At 36.2% G+C, this 14,036-nt stretch overlaps 2 protein-coding genes across 6 annotated transcripts in view; both read left to right on the top strand.

Moving 5' to 3' along the window:
- Positions 1-1,278: 1,278 nt before the first annotated feature.
- Positions 1,279-4,467, top strand: LOC117417048 (large ribosomal subunit protein mL44-like). Its single transcript, XM_059034483.1, has 4 exons — positions 1,279-1,542; positions 2,259-2,727; positions 2,952-3,130; positions 4,090-4,467. Exons 1-4 carry the CDS (start codon positions 1,367-1,369, stop codon positions 4,259-4,261), a joined length of 996 nt encoding a protein of 331 aa, XP_058890466.1. The 5' UTR covers positions 1,279-1,366; the 3' UTR covers positions 4,262-4,467.
- A 2,565-nt stretch (positions 4,468-7,032) lies between these two features.
- Positions 7,033-14,036, top strand: part of LOC117417047 (arf-GAP domain and FG repeat-containing protein 1-like) — a 30,832-nt gene continuing 23,828 nt past the window's right edge. For 2 of the 5 annotated variants that reach the window (XM_034028730.3, XM_034028729.3), the window contains exon 1: positions 7,035-7,440. In XM_034028730.3, coding sequence (XP_033884621.3) covers positions 7,274-7,440 — 167 coding nt within the window. In that variant the 5' untranslated portion in view covers positions 7,035-7,273. Of the gene's footprint in view, positions 7,441-8,018; positions 8,060-14,036 lie in introns of all 5 variants that reach the window. The other 3 variants (XM_034028732.3, XM_034028728.3, XM_034028731.3) reach the window with 3 other exon arrangements.

The raw sequence follows: 14,036 nt of genomic DNA, 5'->3' as shown, positions 1-14,036 counted from the left end.
AGATTTTTTTTTTTTTTTTTTTTTTTAAATAGAACTGCCTTATAAAAACGTCAGCATTAATATTAATAGGCTGGGCATAATTAATACAATACTTTGTATATTAGCCATATCGTTTGGTTTTTATCTTCGCATCCATTTCCTAAAATGAATTAACTCCAGAGATCATGCAAGAGAGATTACAAATTTGAAAAGAACTGTTCGTTAAAGTTGAAACAAAATTATGGTGCTGTTTTAGGTACATATTGCGTAAAACTAAGTTGAGAATACAGTACCGGTAAAAATGTTTAGATATTTTAAGAACATTTTTTATGCAAACCGCGAACCTGGGACCTCTCACATGAAGACAGAAGCCCGATATATACACTCCTTGCAAAGGAGTCGGCTGTTTGATACAGCGGTATCGGCGCTATGCTTTAGTGTGAGAGGTCCCAGGTTCGCGCCGACATTTAACCGCCTCCTCATATAACAGGGTTCAGTTTAACCACTACAGCTTTGACAAAAAAAAAGTTTTGTTTGAAAAACTGCATGCATTATTTGTAATTCAACAAATTGTGACATTATTGGTAGGGGGTGAATATTTCTGCAAACCAGTGTGTGTGTGTGTGTGTGTGTGTGTGTGTTACGGTACATATGTAAAATCGGTAAATATATAAAATAACCGGTATATGTGTATATTTACTAGGTCGGTGGTCAATGTATAAAATAAATAAGAAGATGGTAGTTATAATTCGGAAATAAAGTAATGTCAGGGACCTTAATCGCAAAAAAATAAATTAAAAGATTAATTGGGTAAATTAACGAATTTATTTATTTTTCTTAAACTCCAGCCTTAGAATTTTTTGTATTACTTTATTAATCTTACAAAAATTCACTGCGTCCCTTCTTGCAATATTATTAGTAGTAGTCGTATTTAAAAAAAAAATAAAAGCTTAACCCAAGTGCACGCATGTTTTGCATTTCAGTGAGAATCCTACAGTGTGCTACATCATTTTGCCGGCAAAACATTTTGTATTGTGAATTGTTGCTAGACAGTGATCGTGGATGTAATCTCCTTAGTTATTTTATGCATTGACCGCTGAGCTGGTAAATCTACACCTATACCGTTTATTTTATAGATTGACCGCTGAGCTGGTAAATCGACACATTTACCGGTTAATCTATATATTTACCGATTTTGCACATGAACCGTAATGTGAACCGAGTTGGAAGTAATGTTGTTGTTTTGTTTTGTTTTTTTGATTGGGTGTTTTACAATGTCATCGACATATAATGCAAAGGATGTAAGTCGGAAAGAGCTCGGAACCCAATCTCTGCGCCTTGTGTTTGGTGGGAAGGTTATTGAGAGCAGTCCATTAGTGCAATCGTTATGGCGTCTGGGTTTCTTGTGAATCGTGGTTTATCTCCCCTTGGAGTTCACTTTCAGCACGTCTGCAGGAACGTTCTTTTAACACAGACCAGAGAGAAGAAACGATGGATGAAATCGTACATGCTGTTAATGGAAAGGAAAAAGAAGTTGGAAGGACCACCGCCTCCCAAACCCCGGTAAGATAAATACATTCCGACATTCGGGTAAGTCAAGGCCATTCTGTGCCTGCACTTGTAGGTCATTGCTCAAAATAAGAAGCTAGAAGAAAATACTGGTACGTTATTTTGTATGGTTTTGTTTTGTTTAAAAGGGTACATTTTGATTCAAGTCCATGCTTGCTTGCACCCACTCGCACAGTAGTTGTGTTAAGGAACAAGGTACAGTACCATAAAGCGTTGATGATTTTATCAGTTTAATTAACGAGTATGTATTTTGACCAGCCTTATTTATTAAAAGAAAGAAAAAAAAAACATATTTCCTAGTAGGATGTTTTTACAGTATCCTCGAAAACGATACAATAAAAAGAAGCCTAGTACTAACCACATACATGCACAACTCCTTGTTTCATCCCACACATAAGCACCAAATACATTTAAACACGAGTTAAAAGTTCACCTGATGTAGAAGTCACATGTAAGTGAACATCCTAGGAAAGAAAAAAAAAAATCCCATATTAAATCACCTGGATATGAAGAGATACAGTCCCACATGATAGTAGTTTGATTCTACGCAACTAAAAGGTTTACATTATATATACTTCACTGTAAGAGTAAATAATGATCAGATTTTTCAGTGTTACAGTACAGTATTTTGTGCATGCCTTTGTCCTCGCTAGAGGGAGCAGTAGTCCCTAAAATGATCTTTTGTTGATAGTTTTTTTTTTTTTTTTAAGCTCTCATCAGCCAAACTGGGACTATCATGCAGAAGTCCAAGCCTTTGGTTGCAGACTTCATGAAACATTTTCCATGGATCTCCTCAAGACTGCGTTTGTAAACCCTTGTTACATCCAGTCGGAAGAAGTCAATCGCAGAGAGCTTGGTGTGGACAGAGAAGCTGTTGCTCTGAATCTGAAAGACAATCAGAAGCTCTCTGAACAAGGGGCAGAGTTTTCACAAAGCTACCTTGCTGATTGCTGCAGGGGTGCCTACCCAAATCTGCCCCCTGAGGGTGTGAATGCGATTGTTCAATACCTTGCAGGGACAGAGATTGTCTGCCATGTGGCTAAAAACCTCGCGGTGGAGGACTTGACGCTGAGTGCAGAGTTTCCTGTACCGAACGAGGTTCTGCAGAAGACCTTTTTTGCAGTAGTAGGAGCATTGCTTGAAAGCAGTGAACCGCAGAAAGCGGGCTTGTTTATCAGGGTATGAATCAAGACATTTCTTTATACATTACTTTTAGATTATTAGGTTAATCGGTAGAATTTTTCAATGTTTTTTTACAGAAATCTTGTATGATCTACAATTGACAAAACAAGTTGCTAAACTCATAGCTTTAATGAATACCAGTAATATATATATTACATGGTTGCTTTTAAGGGTATGTATTTTATACTGTAAATGCTTAACTTTTATTTTATCGTTCACAGGACTTCTTGATGACTCAATTGATTGGTAAAGACCTGTTTGAGCTATGGGCTGTCATTAATCCTATGGGACTGCTGGTGGAGGAACTAACTAAAAGAAACCTCTCTCCTCCAGAACCAAGGATAACAAGGCAGGCTGGAGTCAGTACAGTGCTACCACTCCACTTTGTTGGATTGTACAGGTTGGTATGGGGTTGCATGTGAGATTTTGTAATATTACTATTTCTGAAGTCTTCAGGCAGTGTGTATTTTCATTCCTCTTGGATAGAGGAGAACATTAAACTAAATAAAGCAACCACACCCTCAGTACAATTCTGCACACTTTTTTTGGTTACTACACTACCTGCATTCAGTGTTACGGTATTGCGCTTAATGATTCACGCATTTCAGATCTCTGTCATTTGCAGTCAATCCGTGCGTTTACATGAACATATCGTTTTCTGATATCAAGAGTCATGTAAACGCAGTTTTCTAAAAATATATTGGGGGGGGGGGGGGATTCCAAAAGTGAGTTTTTTGAAAACACCACATAGAATATTCCGAAAATTAACGTAATTTATGTCATGTAAACACACTTTTCAGAAAAGTTATTCTGATAGTGTACTGCTCATGTGCAAACTTTGACATTGTTCCTACACACATGATTATTAAAGCAACTATATCCATATTCGAACAGAAAAAAAGCATGGCAGCAATAATGGGCAGCACTGTGGAGTAGTGGTTAGGGCTCTGGACTCTTGACCGGAGGGTCGTGGGTTCAATCCCAGGTGGGGGACATTGCTGCTGTACCCTTGAGCAAGGTACTTTACCTAGATTACTCCAGTAAAAACCCACTATATAAATGGGTAATTTTATGTAAAAATAATGTGTAAAAAAGAATGTAATTGTATGTAAAAATAATGTGATATCTTGTAACAATTGTAAGTCGCCCTGGATAAGGGCGTCTGCTAAGAAATAAATAATAATAATAATGATTACACTTTTTGGACACAGAGACGAGACTTAGTACCTGAACAATGGGAGTTGGGAGTTTTGTTGCATTCCTATTTCAATGTATATAGATCAAAATGTTGGGTACAGTAGTACTTTTTTGTTAATGGTTGTGATTTTTAAGTTGTCTGTTTTTGTTCTGCTTTGTTAGTGATAAGAAGCTGATGGCAGAAGGACCTGGTGAAACGATACTAGCAGCAGAAGAAGAAGCTGCACGAGTGGCCCTGCGCAGAATCTATGGCTACACAGAGAACAGAAGGCCGTGGGATTATACCAGACCAAGGGAAGACACTGCTGCAGCCCAAGCTATCAGCAGCAACTAAATATTTCACAGACTGCACTGCCAGCAGATCTCAAGCAAAAACTCCACAGAATTTGGAGGAAGAAGCTTCTTCTATATTTGCCTGTAAAAGAAAAAAGATTCAACGTCTTTTAAAGTGTAAATTCCATATACTTATACGGCAGCCCTGCTATTAATGTTGTAAGAACTGTTTTTGTAAGTGAAAAATAAAAATAACTCTCAAATCAATATTGGGAACATTATTTATTTATGATTGACAATAGTTTGTTTCTACAATGTAATGTATGGCATATACAGATACAATTTACAAATACATGCATTTCAAAAACTGATAGTCTCTTTGTTATATTTACTCATGTAGCAAATACACCAGAATAGCATACTATAAAATAAACACTGTTCAGTACCAGTATAGCAATAAAATAATGTACAGATAAAACTGTCTTGCACACCTAAGATTTGGTATAGCTTTTTAAATAATTAAATAGAGGTTGTGCCTTAAAGAAAGTCCTTAAAAGCACCTGTCCTTTTAAAGCTTAAAAACACTGTTATGAGATGCACTGTAATTAAGACAAATTTTACCAACAATGTAACTATTTAATATAAAGTCAGAGGTTCTTCTCTTTGAAGTGCCACAGAGACAACTAAATGCTCCTGCAACGATCTGCAGTGCGCTGACAACAATTTCCAGCAATGAATGAATCATATGGTATGATGCAGTTCTCATTGTTGAAATGCCTTTAACAGTAAAAGGAACAGTACAGTACAAAGGTAGCTGTGGTCTATAAGGATGTTGTTTGAAAAAAAATACTTCTAATTATGCTGATAGGATGTGTATCCAGGCTGCACGCTCCTGAAAACATGACGACTCCTCTTAATTTCCTGATTCAATTTAAAAAAAAAAAATTGTGCTAGACAGTCTCCTGCCAAGATTTTTATGGACAAGAAGACCTTAAAGTTAGTAATTACAACTGAATTCATATGCATATTAAACATTTAAAATAGAGTTTCCATACTTGACAGTATTTATATCACCCCAAACCTAACCCAAGTATATCGTGAACAGGATTGCATTATCACAGCTGGTAAAATAATGTATGTGTACATAACAGTTAATCTCATAAACAGTATCAACTTTTCATATCAATTATGAATTTGATACAAGTTTAAACATTTTAGTTGGACATCATATGGTGGTTCATAAGAATTGTTATTAATGGAACTTTTCTGCAATGAACATTGACTTGATTGCAAATCTGGATTGTTGGCAGCAGGTGGTGTCAGACTGTATGTTATGCCTATAGGTATTGGTTCTGTATGCTTGCTGGCTGAGAGCAAAAACATTGCAACTAACATAAATGACAGCTTTGAGATATGGGCATTTCAAAATGTAATATCGTAACATGAATCAGCCATCACATTTCGTTTCTTTTGTGGAATTTTGCAGTTGCTACGGCCTGTTGGAAATTCCATCAGTAACCAGCACAAGTCTGTCCTGGTCAGACCTGGTAGTGTTCAACTGGTTTTGATGGTGCAAGATACTTATTAGCCTGCTGGTTGAAAAGCTGGTACTGTTGGTTTAAGAAAAACAGCTTTGTTGCTACACACCTAAATTAATGTTATGATGTAAACCTGTGCACCTTTTTCATTTGCCTGCTATATACCAGTAAATACTGTTAGGATACCAGTAACTATTTGTTACAATTCCCAACTCGTGTAGGTCACTATCAGTTGCTATATATTTCAGCTGGATGTTCTTGACCATTAGTAATGAACATTATTGAGAAATATGGGCACTTCTCCCACTTCCTCAATTTAATAATAATTTAATAGTAGTCGTTAATGACATTTCTGCCCTATCTCCTGACGTAATTGGCCAATCAATAATGACGCAGGCTTAAACCTTGTCCTGTACTTCTACGATTTCAAAACATCCTCCTTACCGATTTGCATTGCATAACACTTTCAGCGCTGAGGTCTATTCTTATAACTCCAAGGTTGTTATAGAAAAAGGCTTGTTGCTGTCTAATACAACTGTCAATGGTACTGTGCAAGGTACAGTAGTTGTTAGAAAAGTTTACTGTAGTTAATAACAATACATTAATCACAAGTTAAACCCTTGTTTTAAGTCATACGTGGTATACACTGTACAAATATAGATTAGGTGTTCCTTGAATTTTTTTTAAATGATTACATTTAGATTACATTTTCTGATGTGAATCAGTTGTCCCTAAACAACTTTTCAGGAAATCCCAATTTTGCTTTTGCCAACTCAAAAACTGTCTACAACAGTAAAGCCCTTGAAGCATGATTTGTCAAGCGAAATTTTAAGGGAGATTTTCTAGCATCAGTGTGTAAACAACTATTTTGATCAACTCCGTGAAAACTGCTTGAAATGTCAAATACAACGGGTTGTTTTGACCAATGCCAGTGAAAGCTGGATGAAAGTTAACTTTAAGACACTTGTTGTTAAAGTAAGAAATAAATTCAATATTCACTTAGGATACCATATCCATAACTGACGTGTGCCTGAGATTCTCATAGCATAGAAGGTGAATCTGTGTTTAGAGAATTTAGGGCAGTGCAGTTTGAGGTTTGAGCAAATGGCTTTGAAAAGTGCCCCAGTAAAAACTCTTTAGTCACATTAATTTATTTTAGAGGACCTAAATATGTATTAATTCTTCGTCGATTATACTAGAAATTCCACATACCAATAGTATAGTGCATATCAAATATATGGGCATGTAATAAGAATGACTGCCGAACTACTGGGTGGCGCTAGTGAGCATATGGACGATGTCTGTATGCAGTATGCGAGGCTCCTCTTGCCACCACACACTGTCTCCTTGTTCGTGGAAATTGGGGCTGTTGAGAATTCCGACCTCGAATTCCGGTTTGGCTCTTTCATTCAGTCGCTCTGCTCTGTCTCCCGTGTGTCTCTGTGCTACCGCGTCAAGTTTTTGGCAACTAAAAATCCCCGTCATTTCTGGTTTTTGAGTCTCCCTCCCAGAAAATCCCATTCCCAACCCCGGCTATGGCGGCGAGTGCAAAACGAAAGCAGGAGGAGAAGCACCTAAAGATGCTCCGGGAGATGACGAGCCTGCCTCCCAATAGAAAGTGCTTTGACTGCGACCAGCGCGGCCCGACCTACGCCAATATGACCGTGGGCTCGTTCGTCTGCACCTCTTGCTCGGGCATCCTGTGAGTATATGTATATATAAAAGTTGACAAGGAGCATGGACCCGTTATTTGTTAAAGACAAGGTCCATAGGGGTGAACCAGACACAATTTTAAAGAGTTTCTTTTGGTATTCCACTTAGGAGACAAATACTGTATGGTTTTACCTGCAGGATTACGCAGCGATTTCCAATTATTATTATTATTATTATTATTATTATTATTATTATTATTATTATTTATTTTTAATAAGGACGACATACAATTGTTACAATTACATCACGTTATGTTTACATACAGTTACTCATTTATCCAGTTGTTTATACTGAATCTAGGTAAAATACCTTGCTTAAGGGTACAACAGCAATGTCCCCCACCTGGGATTGAACCCACAACCCCCCGGTCCAGAGCCCTAACCACTACTTCACAATTCAATGCTCCATCTCAGAACATTAAGACAAACCATATGCTTTTATAGATTTTAGCTATACCCCCGAATATCAAAAACTGGCATGCACAAGTTCCAAGACACACACCCATATTTGTACAGTGTACGTCTACAATTACTGGAGTATTAACTGAAATGTGTGTTTGTTCCAAAGATTCTGGTGAGCTGGAAACCCAAGAGCTGTTACTCTTAAAGGTATTAAATGATCTATGAATTCCCATGTTTCTGGAACATTTAAAGAGCTGCATCAGCTACAGTAACAAGCAACAGTTACTTTAGAATTAAACCACAGCTAACAGTGGGGAAAAGTTGACCATTTATTAAACTAAAAAAGTAACTAGTACAAGTTATTAAAAATTGTAATTTAATTTCTGTACACTTCTGATTTTCATCTTGTATTTGGGTAACCCCTCACAAAATGCTTCCAATCTTTTCAAATACATTTGTTTTTGCTTAAAACTGATAAAACAGATCTAGTCAGCAAACTTAATTTTCTTTTTGGGTGTCATGATTTCTGCAGTTTTCTCTATAAAACTAAACCCTTTCCTGTGTTTTTCTAACAACTGAATGCCATGAACATTTAAAAGAAAACAGTGACATTTGTTTTTTAGACTAGGGTGTGTGTGTGTCTGTGTGTGTTGTGTTTGTTTAATACATTGATGTAAAAACGTGGATTCCCAGGAGGGCCTAGGAAGACACGAAGCACAGATATATACCATTGTGTTTCTGTATTGCCTTACCTAACCTTATAATCAGAGTTCTGATTTGGGATTTTAAATGAATGCATTTTTTAATATTAATGTTGTTCTGTTGTGTTGTCTTATAAAATGGTTTATTCCCAGCTGGGGTAACTACAGTAAGTGGAGGAAATGCACATACTGTAGGTGTGTATGCATCTATGTCACACTTTAGAGTTTTACATATCTAGAAAAGTTCTTAAAGGTCATTCAAGCATCAAAGTATCCAAGATTAGGACTAATCAAAACATTTGAAACCAAGACTTTTACAAGGAGGAGTTGTAGACCATGTCTAACTGCGCCACGTTGCAGCGTCTAGATCTGAAAAGGATAGTCTTGCCTTGGCAGGGCCAGCATTTCAGAAGTGTTTATGCTCCAAGTTACTGCAGTGTTTGGATGAGACTAACCAGGTGCCTGTTGAGATGACAGATATGAGCTGCTGTTGGGTGTTTACTGTCTCTGCACATGGCTGTGATCTTTTACTTTAAAACAGAATGATTGACTGTTTACTCCTTGAGAATCAGATCTTGTAGAATGATATTCTTCTAAATCCGTACTCATTTTAAGTCTAAACGTGTATCGGCATTGAAAAACAACTGCGATTGACCCTATCCGTTTCTTACATTTTGTAATGGTGAAAACATTTACTGTACAGTAAAAATGATCCACTAATCAGAATTAGCAACTGCAAAGTACAGGCTTGTTATAGGCTTGTTTGTTTTCACAAATAACGAATGCAAAGTTATTTCTGCAATTAAATGCTGTTTCTGGCTAACAAAAGAAAGGCCCAAGTTAGTGCTTTATCAGTGAAATGGTAAATGGACAGTTTAACTTTTAGGGTAAGCTGGTATAGTCGCCCACCTTCCTGTAGGAGAAGTCATACTATTATGTTGTAATTTGATTGCATTGTTTGAAAGGCTTTTTTTTTATTATTTTTTTGCTTCTTGGCATGTACTGCTGCATCCAGTGTCAGTTTCTGCATTGGATTGCAACTGCATTGGTCTCCCCATTGATAATATGCTGACCGTCTTATCTGGGTGTTAATGGGGTTGCAGACTGTGCCAGCAGCCATGGAGAGTTTAGTGTCTTTGGTGGATAATCCATTTATCAGTCTAGACCTCCCAAGTAAAGCACATTGTGTCAGGTTTCATTTGCTACAAAGCTTTGTGCATTCAAGAACTATTGTCAGATGTGGCATGACGTAGCCGTTTTCATCCATTGAAAACCTTTGTACATTATGTCGCATCACTTGATCTGCCAAGTGGAATACTGTATAAACTATTGAAGAGCAAGCTACTATACGAACCAACAGTATTTAAGAATAATTGTTTATAATAATTCAGTCTTACTCAAACTAAAATCTTTCAATCCATCTAATTCTTGTGAAACATGTCAAATTTGGAACAAGTTAATCTACCCAGTTACCTGTGTGGTGTAAACTTTCCAAAGCTCAGTCAGTAAGCGTTTTGAAATGTTAGTTAGCTGTCATGTGATGGTCTAAAGCTTCACTTATTAATTTAGTTCATCCAGCTAATTGCACAACAGAAATATAGCCTTGCATTAGGGCTGTCGGTTAAGCCTCAAAATAGCAATCGATTAATTGGGCGCACAAAATATAATCGTTCGAATAAATATTGATGATTGTACCTTCCACATACATTTTTCGATCCATTCCTCTCCCCCTGACGTGATTATTTTAACATCATTGCAGTTAAGTAAAAGCTTGTGCACAACAATTGAATGTGAGGAGTAAATACGCCTTAGTGGCGTCAGGAGAAAAAAAAAAAACCATTCGCAACAAGCCTAAAGTTTAACATACTACAGGAGTGTTACTAAAATATTTATTCCAAACATATTACAGTACTTTGGAATGTTATCTATATAAACTAGACTTTTTTTTTGTCACAGCTGCAGCATCACGCATTGCATTTTTTAAATACTGTACCACCTAATAATAATAATATAATAATAATAATAAATGTATTTATTATTATTATTTATTTCTTAGCAGACGCCCTTATCCAGGACGACTTACAATTGTTACAAGATATCACATTATTTTTAGCCTGGACTCAAAACTAGAGATCTCCAGGATATAGGGCGCATCCTGCACTCCACACGGATGTTAATTTTATAACACTTAACATTTAAAACACAGTATATATCGTTCCATATAATACACTTGAAAACGGGGACTTTCGGTTAATGACAACTTTTTGCTGGGAACCGAGACGTTGTTAATAAGCGGCATCTACTCTGTGTGTGTGTGTGTATGTATGCAAAATTATTGTACATGATCCGCTGCAGTAATTATTGTAGTTTTTTTTTTTTTTTTTTAATTCATTTTGGACACTCTCAAAGTGTTCACTCGCTTAACAATATCAGTCGAGATCTCCTAAGATACTAAACCCGCCCTCGATGCCCAGAATGGTTATTGGCTGCTGTAAAGTGTCAATCAATAAATCAGTCCAGTTTTCTTTTTGAAATTGAAACAAGCTTATAATCACCTCAGGAACCTGGACAGATAGACATAATTAATTGGATTTAAGTGCAGGGTAAAAGTACACAAAATAGACTGCGAAGAATGAATTTCATGATTTGTGTCACGTTTTTCACGGCCGTGAAATAGGTAGGGCCTTAGTAATGTACTGTGTAAGTGTAAGCATTCACGTGGGTGAAACGCTTCTCTGAGCACTCCAGTATGTGACGCATTTTTGGTTGTGACGTGGTATGTAGATTGATTAGGCCTATACATGTAATAAAGAGATATTCTACATATCTTGGTTGCGGTATGGGCAGCAAGTCAATAAATAATAAGTCCACATACATGTATGAAAGATATTATACATATTCAAGTATGGAGACGCAAAATAAAATTATCAACCAGAGTTGTCGCTGTCGAAAGTTCTGTTGCAGGAAAGGGTAGGCTACCTCTAATGTACTGTTTGGAAAAATGACAATATAGTTGTATTCACTGAAGAGATAATGCAAATCTAAGTGGCAATGCAAAGTCATGTAAAGTTTTGATTAAAATATGACAGCAAAAAGTGAAATGTATCTTTGCAACCACGTCACACTGGAAGGGATTGCTGCTTTCGCTAGCAGAAGCTGGGCCACGTAATTCATAAATTGTAAACCAACAGCAAATTAAAAAAGAGGCATCAAATTATTTCCATGTGAATAGGCCATAATGTTAATGTAGTTTTCAAACCTTTTTTTTTTTTTTTCTCCTTTGGACATTTTCTCCTTATTTACCGTTATGTTTACACTGGAAATTTGTCAGATTTTACACAAAACAAGGCAAAAGCTAGTGATGGCAGGAATATGAAATTTGGAGAGTGCTATATTTAAATGTCAATGTATTTATCAAATTATTATTATTTATTTCTTAGCAGACGCCCTTATCCAGGGCAACTTACAATTGTTACAAGATATCACATTATTTTTACATACAATTACCCATTTATACAGTTGGGTTTTTAATGGAACAATTTAGGTAAAGTACCTTGCTCAAGGGTACAGCAGCAGTGTCCCCCACCTGGGATTGAACCCACGACCCTCCGGTCCAGAGTCCAGAGCCCTAACCACTACTCCACACTGCAGCGTATTGTTCCTTTAAACTGTTATTTTGAAGGACGTTTTTTTTATTTCTTTTAAGCATTTTAACTCGATAAAGATTGATCGTCATTAGAATTTGCACGATAATCGATAATCCTTTAATTGTAGCGGTACAGTGCAGGATTCAACGATATTGTGGCACACGTTACTTTTATTTATTTATTGTAAATCATTGTCTTTATAGGTGTGTATGATTTGTTAGTTACCAAAATCTCAGTCAACACCCGAAGGATAATTTTGTACCACTTAATTTGAACCAATGAAACATAACCTGGTTAACCGTACTGATGGCATATAAAATGCTTAGATGACAGATGGTTGTATTTTTGTAGAACTTAAGGATAAAACAAAATACATTTCGATAAGGAATTGCATTGGTTTCATTACTTAGTTGAGCACAAGGTGGTTTCAATAAATACTTTATGAATTCAGCTTCTTTATATATAATATTGCCATATAATCCAAACACAACATGCTTTGAAACAAAAGAAGGTAAATCAGTATATTTAATAGATTTAAGAAAAAACAAAACAAAACCCTATTGCCTTAATTTTTAAAGTCGCTACCGAATAAGACCATTGTGCTACCTACTTTCCAGGCAGTTTAAATTTCAGTTTTCGTTTGCTTGTTCATATACAAAAAGGCACAAGTAAAGCTTGTGTTATTAGTTTATGAAAACGTGTCTACGGCCGCTGTTTACTGTGAAGAAATGGTAATGGCAAGGAATGAAAAAAATAAATAAATAAAATGCAGTGAAACTATTGAAACATGAAGATTGAGAAATATGTTATGATAGAAATAGATGAGGTTCTGTGATTATTTATATATATAGATAGATAGATAGATAGATAGATAGATAGATAGATAGATAGATAGATAGATAGATATAGATATATATAGATATATATAGATATAGATATATATATAGATATATATCTATATATATATATGTAAAAATATATATATGTAAAAATATATCTATATATATATATATATGTAAAAATATATATATATATGTAAAAATATAATGTAAAAATATAATGTAAAATAGACTGTAAATCATAGCAATGTGTATGTATTCATTCATTTATGTATTTATTTTTCAGTGAGAGTAGTGTCTAGAAAGAATGTTGCCCTACCAGTCCATTTAAAAGTCTTGGGTTCAGCAGTTACAAAACTGAAAACCTCAAGAAAAATCAAAATTCCACAAAGCAGCAAGACGACTTACAGTTGTATACAAAAAATACATATCAAGAATTACAGTACAATTAAGAGCAAAATATAAAATACAATGACTTAAGTCCTAATAAGAGCAAATACAAAACACAGTACGATGTGATATCGGAGCAGTTCAAGAGCAGATAACAGTGTTGATAGTTACGTCAGGGTTAGATACTAGTGTAGGTGAAATACAGTAAAATAGGGAGCAAATAAGTGCAAGTTAAAGTTTATTAAAGGCAGAGTGCTATATTGTCCAGAAGGGAAGAGTTGAGTTTTACAGGTGTTGTCTGAAGAGGTGTGTCTTGCGCCGGAAGGTGGTCAGTGACTGGGCAGTCCTGACTTCCGTAGGAAGGTCGTTCCACCACTACGGGGTGAGGGTGGAGAAGGAGCGGGCTCTGGAGGCAGGGGAGTGTAGCGGAGGTACAGCCAGTCTTCTAGTGCAGGCAGAGAGATCGGGTGGTGGTGTAGGGAGATGAGGGTCTGTAGGTAGCTGGGTGCAGTCTGGTCAAGGCATCAGAGTAGAGTCTTGAACTGGATACAAAATCATTGCCAATAATAGTTGCTAATGATTTTGTATGTGTGATGCAACAAACTAA

This window comes from Acipenser ruthenus, chromosome 12, assembly GCF_902713425.1.
Source record: "Acipenser ruthenus chromosome 12, fAciRut3.2 maternal haplotype, whole genome shotgun sequence".
NCBI lineage: Eukaryota > Metazoa > Chordata > Actinopteri > Acipenseriformes > Acipenseridae > Acipenser > Acipenser ruthenus.
The sequence above is the reverse complement of the archived record's forward strand: the minus strand, read 5'-3'. Positions and strand labels throughout refer to the sequence as shown.